At 43.6% G+C, this 21,462-nt stretch overlaps 1 protein-coding gene across 1 annotated transcript; it reads right to left on the bottom strand.

The window, feature by feature from the left end:
• Positions 1-225: 225 nt before the first annotated feature.
• Positions 226-14,918, bottom strand: TMEM154 (transmembrane protein 154). Its single transcript, XM_074904034.1, is given in 6 exon segments — positions 226-342; positions 5,115-5,175; positions 6,750-6,835; positions 8,033-8,060; positions 9,829-10,140; positions 14,687-14,918. Coding segments are annotated over 6 exon segments (735 nt in total). The 3' UTR covers positions 226-326.
• Between the last annotated feature and the right edge of the window lie 6,544 nt (positions 14,919-21,462).

Consider the following 21,462-nt stretch of genomic DNA (forward strand, 5'->3'; position numbering starts at 1 on the left):
TCTGCATGATGCACAACTGAAGAACCAGACAGAAACACAGACTATTTTGAGAACTTTCAGGGGGAAAAAGAGGCTTCTCTTCATTTGTGGTGAATATCATTGCAGAGGGACTTTATATCAGCTCCTAATCTTACTACAGTGCTTCTTTTTTTTCTTCCCCTTGGTGATGTTTCCTTTCTGAAGGCTCTATGTAGCAGGACACAACAAAAGCATTTGCTTCTCTGGCCTTTTGAGATTAATTACATTTAAATCCGGTTCATCCAATATCTGGAAGATTGTTTGCTTGTGCGCTGCTTCCATTTAACCAGTTCTTTGTTGTTCTGACTTCATGATTCACCATCACTGTGTATACATGGAAAAGAAAAAACATACCAGTGTTCATGCTGTTGGGCTAGTTGTCTCAGCAGGAAATAATATGCAAGACTTATCAAAAAACAAAAGTGTCAGCCATGCAATGCAGGGAATGATCCCATCTGTGGCACTAGATGCTGGCAGCAAGGGCTGCTCTGATTTCTCTGTTGGTTGGTGGCTACCCAGTGCACCCTGTCTCCTGCTCACAGGTGAGGACTGAGAAATCAAGCTGTCATCTTTCCACAGGTCAGGATAACTTCATACAGATGGAGTTTTTGTATTAAATCTGGCCTCGTAATAGGGGAATTTCTTTTCCTGCAGATTTCTGCCTACCTAGCTTGCTCCCTAGCACTTATTAATAATGTTTGGTTTGTGACAACATTAAAAATGCAACTTTTTTTATTGGCTGGTTAGATTTCAGCCAGCATTAATATCAGGGGTTTAAATCACCTCTGAAGTTAAAAGGGCCACTCATAATCTTACTATTTCATGTTTTTTTAAGTACCTTGCCAAACTGAGGCACAGCCTGGGAAAGGAATATTTCTTTCTGTATTGATTTATTCCCCACAACTATCCATAAAAAAGGAGTCACTTTTTTTCAGGCAGAAAGACTCGGAGAGTGCCCAAGGTAAACAAGACCCCCTTGGGAGGTGTGATAAAGCAGAGGGCAATTGCTTCATCATACTTGGCAGCCTACAAAGACCAATGCCGTGAAGGGGACAGGCTGTGCTTCTGTTTTGCTGGGGGAGTAAAAGTCCCCAGAGAAGAGATTGGTCTTGCACCCACTTGTGCACCACAGGAACATCAGCCCTTGGCTGCTGCCCCTGCACCCTCCTGCCTGCTCCCTCCTGCATGCGTGGGATGGGTTGGGAACCCCAGCCCCAGGGAGGCTGGGGAGATGTCATAGTTCTCTGCTTAGGCACAATCAGGATTTCAGCACTAGGTTTCAAAGGCAAGATATATTTTAAAAAAACATATATTTAAAAATTAAGTATATCCACATGTATATTTGTGACTTAGCTTATGCACAAGGCAGATGACCCCCACCTACAAAGAAGCCTGGGTTGTCACATGTTGTCTCCTGTGCACAAATCTGCAGCGTTGATGCTCATGAGTACAAATTTTTGCCATAATAATAGCTTGGTTTCATTTTACTTTGTAGTTTTTTACTTTTCTTGCACAAAAGAGCTGCTGAAAACATCTATTTATCTGTACATAGTTCTCTTTCTGACATTACTTATTCAGCTAAGAGTTTGGTCAGGAAAAGATCAAGTCTTGGTCTGAGAAGGTTCAACTGCAGAAATAAATGTAACTGAACTTTTTTTTATTTACCAGGAAATCCCACCACTTCAGATACCTTTTCACTTCGGAATGAAGCGTGATTCAAAATTTCGTGTAAAATGAAATTTGAAAAGTAGTTTTAAGGGAAACATTTAGAAATATTTTACCACCACAGGGCTCTGTTCTTTAAACTTTTTAAAATGTTATATTAAAAAGACACTTAGTCTGAAAAATAGTTTTGGAACAACTTTCATTCTGAAAATGTCATTATTAAAATGTTTCAAAATGATATCTTACAAAAATTAATTCATAGTTCAAAACATTTGGGCCTTGGTTAACTTTCCCTAGCATCTTTATGAAGCAGGAAAACAACACTCAGACAGCTGTATGCAGTGAGGCCTTGAGATGCATGCTTCCCACATTGAAATATCATCAATAAAATCTAAAAAAAGAATTATCATCATTTGAGAAGAAATTTGCCCAAACAAAGCAGTTTTTCAGAATCTGAAATTGAACTTAATAATCTTGTACTTTGTATTCAATTTATATCTTTTGTCTGAGCAGCTCCGAACGTTTTAAAGATAAATCTCTTCTTTTTATTTGCATTTGTTTGCCTTCCTACAATTTAGAGGCATAAATTTCTCTACAGTCTGATCTTAAGATACCAGTCATAAGAAAATATTACTTGAAATAACACGTGTACCTTCACTCTGACTGAAGCATACTTATCTGAACAGGGTTGCTTTTTTATATCAAGGCTGAAGCCTCACTATAGTGCTTTGAAGTGGCAATATCTCTGTTTTACAGGTGGGAACTTGAGGTACAGTATAGTCCCAAAATACCTTTTGCCCATCAGGAGCAAAAACCCCACCTTCCGATGGGATTATGGCAAATCCAGTACAAAAGCACTTTTGTAGGGTTTGTGTGTGTAGCAGAGCAGGGGGCTACAGTAGTGTCCCCTCGTGAGAAGCTTCTCAAAGCTGGGTGGGTCAGACCCACCTCTGGCCAAGGCTAAACCAATTAGCAATGGTGTCTGTGCCTTGGCATTAACATATTTAGAAAGGGGAACCTGAGGAATGGGAGTTATGAGAAGGACACCTGTGCAAACACCGCATTCCACCGTCAGTGGAAGAACGGGGTGGGGGTGTGCTGGAGCAGAGACCCCTGCAGCCAGTGGTGAGAGAGCAGGACCACCCCCCCACACCATGGAAGTCACTGGTGGAGCAGATGCTGACTTGCAGCCCATGGAGGACCATGCCAGAGCAGCTGACTGCACCTGAAGAAGGCTGGGACTCTGAGGGAAGAAGCCCCTGCTTGTTTAATTTGGTGCTGGGAGGATTGCAACATGTGGCAGGAATCTGTACCAGAGCAGCTCAGGAAGAATGCATTCCATAGGAAGGACTGATGCTGGAGAAAGTTCATGGAGAACTGTCTCCTATGAGAAAGACACCACACCAGAGCAGGGTAAGAATGTGAGGAGTCCTCTCCCTGAAGAAGAAGAAGTGGCAGGACTGACTGCACACCCCCATTCCCCACCCCCTGCACCACCCAGGGGGAGAAGGTAGAGAAATCAGGATCAAAGCTAAGCCTGGGAAGAAGGGAGGTTTGGGGGAAGGTGTTTTTAAGATGTGGTAATGCTTCTCACTGTCCTGCTCTGCTAGTTAAGTGTTGCTGTTGATGGTGTTTGAATTCAATTGATGTTTGTTTTCTTCCCCTTAGCAGTCTGTCTTTTGCCTGTTGACAATAATGGGTGAATCATCTCTCTCTGTCCTTATCTTGATTCTGGGAGCCTTTTTCTTTATATCCTCATTCCCATTCCTGAGGGTGAAGGGGTGAGTGGCTGCGTGGCACTCAGTTATCCTCTGGGCTCAAAACACAACAGCACTTTAGTAAGGACAGTATTTAAAATGTCAGCTCAAGCTGAGTAGGTCATGATGATTTTTTTCTAAACACGAACTGTTAAAGTAAACTTAATGCTCAGGGTGTCATTGTGCCTAAAAAGCCTTTTATAGTATGATTAACTTCTGCTGGTGTTAACATATGGCTCAAGCATGCTTTGTCCTATACTGCCTATTATAGTCAGTGGTATGCTCAGCAAATCTGCTTTTAGAGAACCACTGTGGAGCTGCCTCTCCTTAACAATTTTTCCTCCCTGAGTTATCATTTAGAGGCTGGGTAGGGAAGACCCAGATGGTTAGGAAATCCAGCATCTTTTTCAACTGCTCAGGGTAAAATTATTGTGCTTGCTTGCATCTGTAACCTAGTATCTAAGTATTTAAAAAAAAAAAAAACAAACAAACAACAAACAAACAAACAAACAAAAAACCCCAAAACCAAACTAAAACCCCACAGCACAGCAATGAGTTCTCTTGCAATAGGCATAAGCAGAAACCTTTTAAATACAAACAGTTGCACTGGAGCAGCCCCATCTAAAAGCTATCCTGAAACTGGAACAACTGAGTTGCAAACTCTCTAGCAGTGGTGATTTAACTCCACCACTATTTCACTCCTGAGCAAGGAAACTCAGAAAATAGGAGGGGACCAGGATATTATGATGGTCTAGCTCCATCAGAGAGACATGTTGAGTTACCTGGTGCCATGGGAAGGGGAAGACCTAGGTCCCCCTCCTGCCACCCCTCCCTGCTCGTGGCCTTGCTTGCTTGTGTCTGCTGCTTCCACTGCACTAGGGATTTTATTGGCACAGGACGGTTTAATTGTTTGCTATCATAACCCGGCACAGAGGAGCTGCTTTGCACACTCCTCAAAATGCAGCTGTGACACAAGTGTGCAGGCAAGGGCAATGTACAGCCCCTTGCTTCCAGCTGGAACCAGAATTTTTAATTAGGGAAAATGGGAGTTTGAGAAGGGTTTAGGGGTTCTGGTCAAAATCTTGAGGAAAGCATCCAGAAAGTTTTTAAGTTTATAAGCTGCCAGGATTGTGGTTTTCCATCTTTCTGGGATCTCTGGACTGTGAGCTAGTGGCAGCTCCAGGGCTGCACTGTATGGGAGCATCAGGAAATCCTTCGGGTTTCTCTTGGAGTCAGGCAAGCCCCTGTCTGGCAGCCCAAACATCTGGCAGGGGCTCTCAGGGACTGATGGGTACCTGGGGGCAGAGGGGAGATGTGTCTCTGTGCTGGTGAGGAGTGCCAAGGAAGCTATGCTGAATGCTTGTGTCAACACCTTGGGAAACTGTGATTAAAGTCTGATCAGTGAGTGGAACTCCATCTGTGCCATCTGGTTGTCTGTCTTGCACAGGTTTACAACCACAAGATTATTTAGTGGTGCAATTTACGTGCAGAGACCAGTTTAGAAATAAGAGCGTCAAACCTCTTGTTTAAGTTGAAATCAAAGTCCCTACATAAAAAAAGCTTTAAAACTTAAATAGACCGAACAATCACTCATTAATTACATATTAAAAAGTTATATTATTTTGGAATTACATTGACCATATTTCTTCAAATAATACCATGAATTAAAAGTACCTTGGGTTGGCAATTGATTCTTTTTCTTCTTCTCTTACAGTAGGCAAACATTCACAGTCAGCTGAAAAGAATAAGAAATCAGACTATAGTTACTCTTGACAGTTCTTCAACTTTTTATTGTGCAGTCTCTCTAGAACGTAAAACTGCAGATGCTCTTTTGCACCCTTTTATCTGTAAAGTCTGGATGGTCCCCAATAGCATAAATGTTACATGTCTTAAATCCTCTTTTCTTCTGATAGGTGTGGCCATAATTTCTATTATATATATTTCAGTGTTTATGTACACTTAAACAAATGAGTTACTTTTAAGGTCTGATTCCTATAAACTACACAGGGAGGATTATCAATCTTCCACTGCTTCTAGTTGCACCTATGCTTTATAGTCTGGCTGGGGTTTAGGGAACACTAATAAAACCCCCCCCATATATAAACTATTGTCTCCCTTCTGTCCACAGAATTTTAAAAAATATTTTTTACAGCACTATTCCCCCATGTACTATACTTAATGTCTCTATTTTACTACTGCTGCTTAGCATATGTTTTCTGCTAGAGCTTATGGACCGCGAAGGTCAAAACCCCATCATGTGGAGCACTGTGCTGATGCAGAGAAATGCTCCAAAGAGTTTTATGTCCTGAAAAACAAAGCCTCCTAAGAGGTCAGGCAAATGAAACATTTGGATATAAAGCAAGGGACCAGGAATGAAAAAAATATCAGGGTTTCAGCATTTCCTAGCCAGTGAAAAGCTGTTAGCAGTTCAAAATCAGGCCTTGGTTAATTCATACATTACTGAAGACTTGCATTTTTTGAAAGCCTTGAAGGAGGATTAGGGCCCTTAGAGATTTTGAACGGGAGATTGACTGGGAGGAAAATGGGGGGGAAAAACCCACAAGATCACAGAATCATCTAGGTTGGAAAGGACCTTGAAGATCATCTAGTCCAACCATAAATTAGAAGTAGCTAAGAAAAATTAGAAGTAGCTAACAAGGAGCTGAAGATGCTGCTGTTGGTAGTTACCACAGGTACTAATTGCTCCATGGGCTGATAGACTTGCCAGAGAAGATGTAGATGGAGAGTGGTGCTGGCAGCTAAGAGCAGCTTGTGCTTCATATCGTAGAGATGGCAAGCAACGGAAAGGGTACAGAGAGAAGAAGGATATATTCATAGGATCCTGACAGCAATTTTAAGTAAGTGATGGTCTGAACTATAAGTAAATGCATGTTTCTGCTACGGTAGCACAATGTGGAACACAGAACTGTAGAAAATCTGAAGACTGAAAGGACTAGATGCTTCAGAGAAACTAGTACTTAGCATTAAAAATGTGTATTTAAAAATATAAATGCTGTTCACAGCTATACATGTGTTTAATAGAAGTGTCTACTGGAAACTCAAAACATTTATGATATTTTATCATATGTTAAAAATAAGCTCCCACACAAACTAAAATAGTCCTCTGAACAATTCTACCCCTGACATTTGTGCTGCTATTTTAGTAGCAGGGAGTCAAGAGCACAACTAAAAATGTTGTAGGAAAAGAGCAGTGACACACATACAAAATGCCTGACATTGATTTTCTACGCATGGGATCTACGTCAGCCAGAAAGAGAGGGATGATGGAGTAGAAGGGTTACCGTATACCATTTTTATTCATGCTGTTCATCCATTTATCAAGCTCTTCCATTTCTATCTCCATAACAGAGGGCGTGTCTTCTTCAAAAATAGGACTTGAGAGGAGGGAGGGAAAAAAAGGCATTACACAAAATGCTTAATTTAAACAACTTACAATGTAGAAATTTTGTGTGAGTCTTTCATAATTCCAGACACATGTATAAACTCTGGAAAGCTGTCCTAGCCTAGTAATCTGAGAAGATGTCAGCCCAGTGGGTGTGAATGAAACAGCTGCAAATGGCTGCGAAGGAGCAGTGGTGAGATGCTGGTCCTGGGCAGAGGTAGGGCTTCCTGAGACATCACATGCAGAAGGACTCGGGCAGTGTGGTCTGGGGTATGCCAGAGCACAGGACCACTGCAGTTATTCAAGAACTGTCCCAACTGTAAACAGAAAACTGAAAAATAAAATTGTTTCTCTCTGCCCTGCTGAAACACATGGCAGAAGTCCCGTTGCTCCAGTGATAAAAGCAGAGGGCTTAAAGTTTCGTCCTAGCTGTGAATGGCATTGGCAGTGACTTTAAAAGGAAAGGTCATGAGTAGAGTAACTCTGCATTTATGTAAATGCCTCTGTTTAGTTGCCCTTTGCTGATTATTCCAGGAGTCACATGGTAGAAAAAATAGTTTTAGCAAAACCCCTTTTTTTTGCAGTGAAGCCAATTCCAACTTCCAGCATTGATTAGCAGGATGGCACTCAATAAAAGATAATGATAAAAATTATCACTCTTATCAGAGCCATGCAGCTTTTGGTTTGTTTTCCCAGGAGCTAAGGCATTCCTTCCAGAGCAGCTGGGCGAGCCTTTCTGCCTCATCTCAAGGTGAGAAGACAAACTTGAAAAACAGGGGAGCAAGACACAGAGTTTATTCTGAATAGTAAAAGTTGGTGATGAGCCTGGGAACTGATCCCCTTTGCTCATGGGGCACCTGGTATATCTGGTGGCATCTTCTGGCTAGTGGAGCCGGGGATGCCTAGAACAGGCACAGGGGCGGCTGTGGGCGGTGGGTGCCTGTAAGGCAGTACTCACCTCTGCCGCCCTAACTCCTGTTCTTCTGCTCTAGTCCTGTGTCTTCAGCCAGATACTAAAGTCACACTTTAGCCACCTCTAGAGATAGTTAACTGGAGCATTTGATGGCAAAAGGTAATGGTGTTTAGTGTACAGCTAAATTAAAACAGGTAGTGGCAGAGCCGAAAATCATAATATCCCATTAGAGTAAAAGAATAAAAAAAACAAAAAATCAATGTTCACAAACTTTACCTTTTCACATTTTCGCTTCCCAGCTCATCTGAAAAAGAAAAAAGTTGGTGTTCATAGTTCTGCTCTTTGTATATACAGGGTCCAGACTGCAAGCAAGCCTTGAACAATGTCATGTAAAACAGGCTGCATTTTCAAAAGGTATAATAGTTAACTTGTGGATGAAAGACAAAACATCTCATCCTGTTTGTAATTTTCAGAGGAGCCCATTATTTTTAATCTTGAATACATTAAGAGCAGCTCATTATTAGCTCAGCTGTGATGGGAGAAAACTGGCTGTTAGTGCCACAGTGGGCAGGAAATGGCAGGTGCACGCTTCCCTGAGCAAAATAGATGTTGTGAGAGAAATGGTATCCTGAAAAGGAACCACTGCTGCAAAAAATTGTTTACTGGAAGCATCAGGACATTTTGCTGCAGACTACACACAGGCAATCCAGCTCTGCCTGGAGACTCTGGGAGCTGCTCATGGAGAGAAGAAGGGGAGGATAGACTTGCATGACAGATTAAATCTCAGGCAAATGAAAGTGAACTAGCCAGATGTCAAAAGGGATTCAAAGCTAATTATGACCCCAAACAAAGTAAAGATGTGGAAACAAAAAAAATAGTGATAGTCATTATTCAGAACTCCCCCTCCAAGAATCAAGTGACTGAAAAGCCTCAGCCCTCAATCAAGAATGAAGAACTAAATATAGGATTCACGTTGTATACTGTCTTAAATTAGCTTATTTTTAATCCATTGGTGCCAATGGGTGCTGACACCTCCCACCTGTTCCAGCACATTCCCTGACTGCACAGCCACCCCAGGGCTGCAGAGCTATCTGCCCCTGCCTTGAGGATGTCCAAAATCCCAGCTTCAAGCAACAAGCACAGGGCAAGGGATCCCAGGATTGTGCTCCTGCAGGGTACCACATTTCCCATCCCTCTGAAAAGTGTACCTGCATTTCAGGTCATCCAGAAACAGGCAGACAACTAGGTGCCTAGTAGTGAATTCAGTTTGCTATGAGGTGACCCAGTGGTAAGGCAAGTGCAGCCTAAAAATGCGTTGAAAAATGGACTTTAAGTCTGTTGAAACTATGTCACTGTCTACAGACTGAGGAGCTTGCAGCTGCACTCTTGTTCTGTAGACACACTGTCATGACCATTTCAGGACTTCACTTACCAATTGCATGGTTTTAATATGACACCTCAGGTTTTTTTCCTGTGGCTTGACACTCCAAGTTACCAATTTCTCTGTTAACAGTTCAAGGTACCTTCCTGAAGCACTGCTCTCCCTGTGGCAGCACCCAGGCAGTCTAACCATGGGATTCCTAGCTCATTTACTGTGATATCTTCATAGTTGCCACCACTCTACAAGATCCCTTAAAAGTGTTCCTCAAAATTATTTTATTGAAGCTCTGAGCAGCTTTACCTTGTTGGCAGTATAGGCAATAGAAGCATTAAATTAACCTTGCATGAAGTTATTAAGTATAAAGACAGAATAAGCATTTGCAGCCGCACGGTTACATCCATACATTGTTCTCAGTGTTGTCAAGCAGCTGGAGCTCTGTGTCGTGCTCCCGTGGGTGGTGGGTATGCAGTGTGAGCAGGAGATGCCCAGAAGCAGAACTAGCTCCTGCTTAAGGAGAAGTGAGTGCCTGGATACTCTGGCCAGGGGTAGATCTCTTTCCTACTTGTCAAATGTGCAACTACAAGCTGAGAAGTACATCCTAAATGTGGCATATCAGGCCTCTAAACAATGTTTTGTTAATGACAAGCACACCCTAAAAATATCCTTCTGATGCATGAGAAGATGAATTTACCTTGCTTAGACTTTTTCCTTTTATGATGTATTATGAAAAATATGATCAGCAAAATCAGCAGGATAAGCAGTGCGACGGGGATAACGTATATCAAGATAGACTGTTCTGCTGCTTCTAGGCTGTCCTGATTGTTCACAGCATTCAATTCAGTACTTGGAATACTTTTTGTTTCGAAGCTGCTTTCAGTAGCACTTGCAGTGACAAGTACTGGCTCATGGTCATCCATAGTCGAAGAATGAGTAGCAGGAGGAGGCGTTACTGTAACGGTGGGTAATATCAGCAATCCATCTCCTGAACCACCATTTTCAGCACCTGCCAAATATACAAGGACAACTTAGCATTTTATGGATTTTGTTGGTATTATCAGTGAGTCAAAGCGTACCGCTTTAATATTTACTTTTCATTTGATGTCTTAAATAAAATCAACAGATGCCCCATATACACAGATTTTGAAGTCTTGGGCATTGGACGTAAAATTAGATTGCAAATTTGTTACAAAATCTTACCAGTCCTGACCCATGTTCTTCAGGTGGCTTTTACTGGGGCAGTCAGCATGCGTGGTCTGACTGCATGCAGCTGTCTTGCACAAACAGACTTTTTTCCTGCAGGTTGGCATCCGGTGTCATGCTCACATAAAAGTCTTCTGCTTCTCAGTAAACCACCCCATCCTGCTTTGCTCCTCAGCCTTGGAGTGTGCAGCTACATCTTTCATCCCTCCCTTTACACAGGGAGTTAGTACTCCCTTCAGGGAGACCATTATCCCTGGTTCACAAATTTCTCCAGCTCACTCATCTCCTGGCTTCTGTGCTTTCTCAGATTTGTTAAATTTGCTTCACTGTGAAAAACAGAACTGGTGAAAGGAAGTCTGAAGCCTGCAGAAGCTGCTGATTTTCACTTCTGCATGGACTAGAAAAGGTAGTATACTAACACTGGGACTTTACTGGATACAGATACAATTAACTGCTCCTCTGATCATATGGGCTGGCTGAAGGAGTGTATGGTAAAGAGTCAGTGCTGGTTATTCTTCATAAATGCTAAGACTGGGGGGTTTTGAACCTTGGTTTGGGTTTTGGTTTCATTTATCATGCATTTTGTAAGAAAAGCGGCTAACATTTGCTATCGTAATAGTGAAACAAGCTTTTTTTAGAGGCTAATTAAGAGTCTGTTGGCTGTCACAGTTTAAAGCTTAAGAGAAGTACAGCAAATTCTGGGCTGATACTGTATTCTGTACCGATGCCAAAAATCCTGTTGTGTAGCCAAAGGTGCAGGAATCAGTCCTTAGATAAACTACACCAGCCTGTTTCCAAATACAAAGCCTTCAACAATTTTCTTAGCATGAAATTAAGTGATGATTTTTCACGTAACCTGCCCTTTCAGATATCACCGTGCAGCTCTCATTTTATGCAGTAAAGCAGGACAGGATTTCATGTCTTTTGCAATGACATGTTTCTCCCTGTTCTTATAAAATGCTGGGCAGCCATATTTTCCACTAGAGTTAACAAGAGCTTAAGCTTTTCAGCACCTCAGTGCTGGCATTTCCAATCTCACAGGACTGGAACCAAAAGTACTTAACATTTTAAATGCTTTTGTAAACACATTAATCTTCATAATGGCCCTGAGAGATGAGCAGTTATCATTTCCATTTTACAAATGAAAAATCAGAAGGACAGGGATGCTGTCCTTCTCAGAGATGCCAAGTGAGAGAGGGAAACTGGGATTACAGCACTATCTCTTGCTTAATCCACTCTGCAGCATCTCCTCTCCTGTCAGATTTGTCTCAAAGAGATGAGTATCTCATGAGACTGTATTCCAGAAAACCCAATTTCAAATGAATAAAATTATTTGAGTATGACAACAGTGATTTATCTAGATTTTTATGTAATGTTTATCACTCGGGCACCTGTTTCATCCTTTCCTAAAAACTAGGAAATAATTTTAATACTTAATTAATAATAATTTAATACCTAATAATTGAATAGAGTATTTAACACTGCAGTGGTCACCAGACTTTTTCACCACAATATAGCAATGAAAATGTTAGCTCTTCAGTGGCAAAGCACTTTGTACTGATAGTCTTTCTGTTGCTTTCTCCTGTATTTAGTCTTTCAGTCAAGAGCAAAATATGATCTCTGCCTCCCTTCCAGGTAATAACCCCTTATGTGTGTGCTCCTCAACCCTGTCCCATGATCTGCTGGCTGTCCTTAATCCTGTCACAGAGGATGGGAGGGAGAGCTCCTCTCCCGTATTAGTTTGGCCCTTGACTTTTCTTTCCCAAGGTAGTTTGTAGTCGTCGGTGCCTGCAGCCACTCCATTTTGATTGCTGCTGCACAGAGCTGTGAGGTATCACTAGAGATGTCTGCGCCACGGACCACGGCATGATGGACCACGTTGCTGACGGAGCCAATAGACCACCATAGCCTCACCAAACTGCTTTGGTGACCTTGCTTCATTTTCCTCCTCTAGCCATCACCCTTGAAACCTGTCAGCTGCTGCATTTGATATGTTGACACAGACAAGCCCATTGCTTAGAATAGTACAAATGGGAAAGGGTGTGGGGAAAATACCTTATTTTTCATTTACTCTTAGAGCTAAAAGGGATTTTTCAAATGTCTAAAGCATGGTGTGACTTTAAAGAAACAGAAACTCACATCTCATTAACTGCAGTGCTAAACTTTCAGCTGCATCATATGCTGTGCTTGATTTCCAAGAGAGGCTTTTCCAATGTCTCTGGTACTTTTTATTTGCTTGTTTTTGAGTTATGAAGCAGATTTCAGATCATTTGTCTCTGTGTGAAATAGAATTACCTTTTCTAGTCTCTAGGCAAAGAAAATGGCAAATCACAGGGAGTGACCTTGCTGACATGTATTTTTGTTCACTTTGCATAATTTCAGGAACAAAACAACACCTCTTCTGTGAACACCATTTCCTCTTACAGAGATCTTTTCTCTGACTGAATTAAATACATCTTTCAGCAGAAACGCAGCCAATTGCACAATGTTCTTGCAAGAATATTGCTCTTATTTCCTGTGTTTCACCTTCTGCCTCAACATATCTCCCTTCAGCTCTTCTGCCCATCCCCTGTGAGGACCAGAGCTCGGACCTGAGGGTTGTCCTACCTGTCACACAGGGGCTGCTCTTGCTCTCGGGCCACCCACACAGCACATTTTTAACATGGTAGAAAAATCACAGTCTGCACCTGAGTGGGCCTGGTAGCTTGCACCAAGGAAGGATTTTTACCTCCAGCCTGGTGGGGAGGGATGGACTCAGGCCTCCCAGTGCAGGCGCAGTGCCCAGCCAGCTGCCCAGGCCATGTGAGACCCATGTGGTTGGCCCCAAGGTAGTAACTGGTTTTTGTAGTGTTCCAGTTTAAAGTGCTCAAAATAGTGAGAAGGCTGTGCAGTTGGCCTCAGTGGCTGTTCTGTAGGGTGACTGAAATGGATGTTGCAAGGTTTGGAGCAGGGCAGGAGAGCATCTGGAAGTGGGAGACTGCGTGAGATGCTATTCAAACATTTTCTCCATGTCTGGAGGGAGCCAGGTTTGTGGTGGTCATTCATACCATGAAATGTCTTACCAGCTGTGCTTGGGTTTCATCTTGCAGAGATCTATGAGCTCTCTCCAAAAGGGAGTCTGACTGTAACATAACAATGTAACACACATTCAGGACGGAAAACCAAGGCCAAAAGAGTGGAACAAGGAGCAAGTCACATCTGACCATGTAGATATCTCCTTGACTTTGCAAAGTCTGTGCCCTTCCTCTTGCCAAGCTCGGCCTCGTGCTGTTGGCTATGGTCTGACATCTGTCCTCAGCACTCTGCACATCTCGGCCAAGGAGCAGGTGCTCACACAACAACAGCATTGACTCCAGCTTTGTCTGGACTGCCTGGGGCATGAGCGCTCGCAGCTTCTCCCAGTGTTGAGGGAAGTGGATGGGAACATGCCACAGCTGCAGCCCAGCCCATATTGCCATTCTCCATGCTTTCAAGAGCAGAAAGGAGAGGGGCTGGCATGCAGCTGTGTCTCACCCTGATGGGGAGCTGCGCACAGTTGGAAGTGGAACCTAAGAAGTCTTCAGGTTCCCACCACTGAGGCATTAGAGGATCTAGTCCTTAGGGGACCAAAATGCCTGAGCAAGCACTAGCAGAAGCTCAAAAAAGGTTCTATTACAGTTCTTACGAATTACAAGAAGGCTACATCCCTGTGTGCAGATACCACGCTAAGGTATGATTGAGTGTTTTCTACTTTAAAAATATGCTCGGGCTACTGATGAACTTTGTGTGAGTTCTGGAGGTACTCCCAAGCTTGCCTTTCAGGGGAGATGGGGGGAGTTGAATGTACTGAGCAGTTTTGCAGACTGGAGGCCAAACAGCTGCATTTCAACCACCCAACATTTCTGTTGCAGCATTTCTTCCTCTGAGGTTTGTGCTGTAGCACTCAGAGGTGGCGATAGAAGTTTCTTGATGAAGTGGGAAAACAGGTTTCTGATTTCAGCTGGATGTGAGGCAAAGGAAAATAGCCAACAGTCAGCACACTTGGTTCTGCTGTAAATCATTGGTCTCTCTGCTGCCTTCTCATCAAACTGGAGGATTGGGGGCTCTGAAGGGAATTTTTTCAAATTACACTGTAGTACCTACTTACAGAAGAAAAAGTGATCAGATAGTGGGAAAGCAAGAGCTAAGTCAGTGGGATAGTTGAACTTATTAGTTTGAAAGGAAATTTTTTGTTTCTCCAAACTTTCCTATAAACTATAAAAACGCAGTGAAAGGAAGGCTCATGAGAAGGTGTCAAAACAAGAAAAGACTATAAAGCTGTATATGTTGGCATAAAGTTACCACATCCTATATCACTCTGCTCCATACACACATTCCTTCTGGTGGTATAGTCATACCACTTCACATGGTCCATATGATCCTCTCTCCTACAGCTTGACTCAGCCCTGTTCTGTTCCTCTCCCTGCACGTCGCATTGCTGTAAGAAGGGCTGTTCCTTGCCGTGGCCAGGGCTTGCCCAGCTGCCTGTTGTGGCAGGTCCTGCCTGTAAGTCTGGCTAGAAGAGGAATCCTTAAAAGCCTGCAGGCTAGCTGTTGGGTGCATACACTCTTCTGATGAGGGAGCACAAACATGTCAGGATGGCTAATCTGTAGACAAGATCCTATTAAAATGGGGTGCTTAGAAAGTGTTATCTAGGTATAAGCTGAAAGAGGAAACAACTGTTTGAGTTCATTTATAGACGATGGAGACAGCTTTCTCCTCACTGTAATTCCATCCAGCAGAAGTGCTGCATTAACTGCTGGAGTTGCGCATTCAGTTGCACGTCTTAGAGTCAATCTGTGGACTTGTAGTCTCATTTCTCACCCCCAGTGCTAAAGGTCTTTCAGACCAATTTATGCATCTACTTAATCTCGTGGCCTTCTAGCTCTGCATCAATGATACCCGTGCAACCTCACTGTGATGCAAATCTCTCAGTGCTCCTTACTCTCAGGAGGACCCTGAAATTAAAGATTCAAAAGCTCCAGAGGCTCTCCAGCTATCATAAAATCTCTTAAGGGAAAATAGACTGGGGTCACTGACTGAAATTTAGTATACAATCTTGCTGATGTAAAGGAGAGATTTTCTGAAATGTCCCTGAAGCACTTGAATAAAACACAGTGGAAGTTAGTGTGTGTGCGGATAAAAGGGAGGAATAGGAGTAGATACGTACAAGGAATTGATGTGTTCAGCAGAAAGGGGTTTTCATATCCTTTTTAGGGACTTGCACTTTAGAAAGTGAGGACGTAGCATATCCTTATTTCTTACATTGTTGCTTTGCTAGAAAATTGTAACATGACTCTGATGGATTCAAACCCATTCTCAAGTTCACTACTCTAGGGGAGGAACAGATCAAAAATATCACTCCCTTAGAGACCTCAGCTTTGTAGGGGACTGTACCTGAAGGGCACTCCTCTGCCAAAGAGAGTTGCTGCCTGTGCTCATGGTACAAGCTGCTGAGTATCTGGATATTTGATAGCAAAGTTTCTTTGAATGACAGCTCAGAACAATAGTGCAGCCAAAATAAAGCACTACCTGCAACCATCGCAGCTCTTCCACTTAACTATCTTACACGCTTCACTGCTTCTCTCCCTCACACATTTTCTTGCTCTGCATGTCAGACCACTTATGCTCCAATTTCCCGTGCTGCATCAAACACGGAGGGAGATGGTGTACTCTGGGAAATACCCATAGGGTCAGAGCCTTTTCCTATAAGCTATAATAAGGGCCTTAATACTTGTTCCAAGGGTCAGCAAACACCTAGTAGGTCTTTAGGGTTGCTGAGAGGCTGAGCAGTGAGCACCATCACCCAGAGCAGGGAGGGCCACTGATGACCCTCAGCAGGTCACTGGTAGGGTTTTCTGCCTGTGCAAAGCAAGGGGTTAGGAAAGGGGAGGGGGACTGGTGCAAACCACAATCTCAGTGTGGACCAGGAGAGAGCCAGCACCCAGAGCTGAGACCTCAGGCATGCTTTTAGGGCTACTGGCTTAGAGTAATTGTAGCATAGCTAGGAGAAAACCACCTGTTAATCATCATCCAAATGGAAAGGTTTTACAAGGCTTCCATCACAGTATGGGAACAGGACTTATAAAGGCTTCAATCTCTCTATGCTGCAAGATTTAATGATATTCTTATTGCCTGTTTTGTAAATGGTTTTTAGACAATGAAGGTGAGATCTAGGAGATCCCCAATTGCTTCTGCCCCCCTTCTCCAGCAGACCACTTGAAAGGTGAGGACTGTCTGGGATAGGAGGAAAAAGGGGAAAAGCTCCTTTAAAGGTCCTGCCCTGTTGATCTTGAGCAACAAGGGGTAAGAGCAAAGGATCCCCTGAGAAGGCTGCCCTCAGCAGAGTGGCTTCCAACCCACCAGTGGCTGTGGGGTACATAAGACCCTGCATAAACTCTTACCTCTCCTGTTGCATTTCCCCTTCAAGGCCCAAGTTCACAACTTCCCCCCTCCCACCCTTGCAGTTAGAGTAAGCCCAAGGTATATTACAGGGCTGGTTGCACAAGCAAAAGCTGCCTTTGTATGGGGAGCAAGGGTCCCTACTCTTCTGTGGGCAGGTGCTCTCCTCCCCTTGCCCAGCAGCTGGGGACTGGCTCAGGAGAGCCAGGGCTGACAGAAGTCGGGAAGAGCTCTGTCAGGACTGACTCACTCCCACGGAGGAACTGTTTCAAAATCAATCAGAATTTAAAGGTGAGCCTACCAGTAGAAAGCCTCTAAAGGCAGTGGGGAGTGAATTGGGGCACCTGGTATGTGACATCTGTCTGGTGCTTTGTGCAGCCTTTAATGCCCATCACAAAGAAGGGTGGGGGCATTTGGGGACTAAGGTTTCCCTCCACCCTGTGGAGATGGTGATGAAATACTAGCGATCAGTACACCACAGATGAGCTAAGGAAGCTGGAGCCAGCAGCTCCAACTGCGTTCAACTGCGTTGCTTGTGTCAAGCCCTTCTGTTCCCCTGGGACCTCCGTTTTGCTTTATCCATGGCAGAATTTTTTCCTCTAACCACTTTGATGCTAAGCTCTGTTCAATTTTTGCAGCATATTTTCCTAACGTAATCTGTAACACAGTAGGGCTGTAGTAACGCAGACAAGACCAAATGATTTTCTACCTTGCTTAGTTCACTCTTACAGCTAAGCAAGATTCCTAACCGCAAGCAGTTAGGCGGAACACTGGGAGCCAGCAGCCCAGTTTTACACCCTCTTTATATCACTGGTTTTCAGCGAAAAAACTGCCCATACCAAACCAGCTGTTTCACCAGTGCATTTAAAATCTTAAGAAGTCCAGTAATATCTAAGGGTGACCGTCCTCTCTCCCTTCTTTCTGGAGAGCTTTCGCTCGCTATAGCAGCACAGGGGCAGCAAACACTTCGAGTCCATCCTGAGGCACTTTGGCAGTAATTTGTTTGACACCAAAAAGCGTATAAGCACTGTCTGGCAAGGTTTTACTAAGAGAGCTGCCTGTCTTGCGCAGTTGCTGGCTGCCAAATGCCAGTGGAACAAACTACCCCTTGCAAACGGGTGAGAGCCTCTGCAATGATACCCCAACGCTTCAACATTTTGTCGCAAGCAGCTTTTCCAGTTGCAGTTCTTCCCTTCAGAAAGTCAGGACCTAAATCCACGGTGCTGACCACTGTTCTGCAGGCAAGAATTCAAAATATTTGTCTCTGGAACCGGCTGTTCTTTTGTTAAACCGGTTTCTGTGCACCGGGACTACGGAAATCAACTTTGAATGGAAGCAGCGCTCTATCTTTACCTTTACTGTTAAATGCTGATAGTATGAGTGTAGGGTTGAAAAAGTGCAACAAATAATTAAAGTTAGAAGCAAAATGCCTGGCAGTCCAGCATGGAAACTCCAGTTTCCTACACACCTTCAGTTTAGGAAATATAGGAACTGTAGGATTCAGTTGCTGCTGTTTGAGGTTAGGTCTAAGGAAAAAAAGACAAAGCTTTGAAAAAGTCAGGCAGCTGAAAACAGAAAGGGTAAACACAGCTAAAAGAAGCGGAGAGCAAGTCCCCACAGATCTTCTCCCAGCGCTCAGTTTGGAGGGTGTTGCCCTCCAACTCGGTCCCATCGCTGCAGGCACGAAACGCGGTCCCACCTCAGAAGGCGAAAGGTGGTTTCTTACTCACTGTTCCCGGCAGATCCTCTCGCCAGCGACAGGGCAGAAAGCAGCACGACGAGGTTTTGCTTTCGCATCTTGCCTTGGCGGCGCTCCCACCCGAGGGGTGCTTGGGCCGGCTCCCTGCTTCACCCGAACATTTACATTTCCTGTTTCCTGCCGGGGTGCATCTGAGCTGCATTTCTTCAGGAGATGGACTCTCTTTGATGGGTTTTAGGAAGTGATGTAATTCCGTCTGGGCCTGTCAAGCAAGCGATGATTGCAAAGAAAGAAGAGAAAAAAAAAGAGAGAAGTTGCTCTTCAAGCACTAACTTGGCCGAAGCACCTTTGTGCTGTAGGTGAGTGATCTACTCATTTACTTTTTTGATTCCCGACTTTACAACCATCGATCTTCATCTACATGCAGTGTCATGGGGACAAACATCATACAAATACAAAACAGGCACAAAATTTCTTTAATGTGTGTTAGCAGGAAGGTTTTAGGTTGCTTTTCATGTTGGTTGAGCAAGCAGATTTCAATAGTGCCTCCCTCCGCGCCTTGGATTTCTAGCTGTAATTCTCCCCCAGTGTGGTGGGATGCTGCATGCATTTATGACCCCAAAAGGCAAACCCCAAGCAGTGCTGTCTCCAGCAAATGGGGAAAATGGCTGGTTCACTTGGCAGCCTGTAACTGAGTATTTGGGGCTGGTTTGAGCCAGGGAGGAGGAAAAAGTAGAAAACCACAGGAGCAGGTGGCTTAGCTGGAAAGCACTTAGACATCGGTGTGAAAATGGCTGTAGATGACAGGGGACAGAAGGTCTCGAGCCCCATCAGGATGCAGTGCCTGACATGGGGGTCCATGGTGCCACCGTTGATGGGGTAGCAAGGGGACAGGTAACTCCTGCCTCCCTTCCTCCCTCCTCTTGATTTTTGCACCCTCACAGCAGTTTCTGGTGAGATGTGCAGACTGTGAGGTGTGGCTGTGCCCCCCTCAACGCCTCTGCCCTCACCACCCAACCACTGCCCACTCATTCAGAAACACACAGGGGTTGACAGCTGGAAAAATCTGTGCATGCTTTTGGTACTGTTTCATTGGTTTCTATGTTGTAAACAGCATTTCTGACCACCTAGCTAGCTTGTTTGTTAATGTTCTTCCCTAATCAGAGAAGGGTTTGCATCACTGAGATTACAGGATGTCATCAGTGTGACATTTTCAGAAAACTAAATGTTTTGTAATGCTGCAGCCACTTGACTCATGCTCTTCCTTTTACCTGTGAAAACCCCAACAGCAACAACAACAACAGCTAAACTTTTGAGAGAAATGGAGCAGGTTGCTGGTTAGTTAGAGATTTATGTTATAAACTCTGGCTAGTGCAGCTTGTCTGCTGCAGATGTCAGCAGATAATCTGACTGCTCTGAAGTGCAGGCAGGGGCCAGTGCCCGTCAAGTTGTGCTGGTCCCTTAGTGACTTCTTTCTGCCCCTGACAAGTCACTGTGGAAGAATGGAAAATTTACACTGTACTGCAATTCACTGCAATATTAAAAAATAAAACTAGAAAATCCTCAAAGCAAAGGAGGGGGTGCAAAGCCCACAGGGATCTTCTCAAGCCAGTCCCAGTGCTGGCTACAACAGTGCTTCTGCTGGCTGCCGAGATAAGTAAGAGTTGCAGAATCAAGGCTGAAATCCACAGCATCCTTGTGTAGAAACCTCACGTGGATCTGGAATCGCATCCACAGTTACGCTTGTTTCAGAGCAAGCTTTGCCTGGTTAAGTTGCAGAAGATAAAGCTCTGTCTCCAGTAAACTCTCTCAGTCTGGATTATATGAAAAGACAAGTTACATATTATTTCAGCAGCAGAGATGCACAAGAGAAAGATTTATACCTTTCTGAAACGAATGCCAGCAGTATAAATAAGAACAATGCTTAGAACAATGAGATACTGTCCCTAACTGGGTATCATAAAATAGGATAACTAAAATGAGAGTGACAATAAAAGCATAAAAACAAGTACCTGCCAGTTTTAAGGACCTCTTTGCTTATCTGGGCTTGTAAATTTCTGCTTTCTTTTATTGTCTGTTTCTTTATTTTCTTCCTTATGCACAACACAGGCTGTTAAATCATGGCTATAATATTTTCTAGACTGCAATAGGAACAGAAAGAAAATACAAAACTATACTTGAAAATATCCAGACGTTTGTATCTAAGTTTCCTTTACCAAAATGAAAAATAGATTCAAAGAGAGACTTCTAACATTGAAAAACTACTCTGAAATGAAAAAAGCCACAGGGTGCATCAAGGGCGGTGGCAGACTTGGCTTGAAGTGTAGCTGGACACTTCTGTTAGATTTTTGGATTATAAAATGGGTTACAAATTTTGCACATGCCAAAAGCTTCCTAAGTTCTTTGTAACTTGTGTAAAATCCTGAAATACATGATGCCTGTATCTTCTTGTAGTACTGACTGTATTTTGAAATATGCTTCCCCCTGGGGGGTCAGTTTTATTTTGGGCAAAATCCACAGCTGAAGGCTGCACTTCTGAAAGGACGATGTTTGGTCAGCAAGGTCATCTTGTTATCTGACCACTAGAGAAACACAGTGTTATGATGTGATGTAGGTAGTCCTGAGCAGCGCTTCCATCTAGCTTAGTGCAGAGTTTGTCCATGAAATCCTTCAGCCATGATCTTCCAAGGCTCCTACCATTGAAATCTAAGACAGACTTCATGAGGTCTATCTTTGTCATAGTGCAGGCTGGATAAAGGTGGGATGAACACCCCGAAGTACAGCTTCAGGGTTTGTTTTTCAGGAAAGCTTGCACTTATCTCAGTGCTAGCAGCTTCATGTTCCCTTTTGTGCTAAATAATAAGGGCTCTGTCCTAACTTTGCAACTTCTGAGTGCTCCTGAGCTTCCAGCAGCAGCCGTGCCCTTTTCTGCCCCCCCAAACTATCTGTTTTAAATTGAAAACCTAGGTGTTTGGGCCAGGAGGCTGTGCCCCACTTCATAAATAT

The sequence above is a fragment of the Athene noctua genome, chromosome 4, assembly GCF_965140245.1.
Source record: "Athene noctua chromosome 4, bAthNoc1.hap1.1, whole genome shotgun sequence".
NCBI lineage: Eukaryota > Metazoa > Chordata > Aves > Strigiformes > Strigidae > Athene > Athene noctua.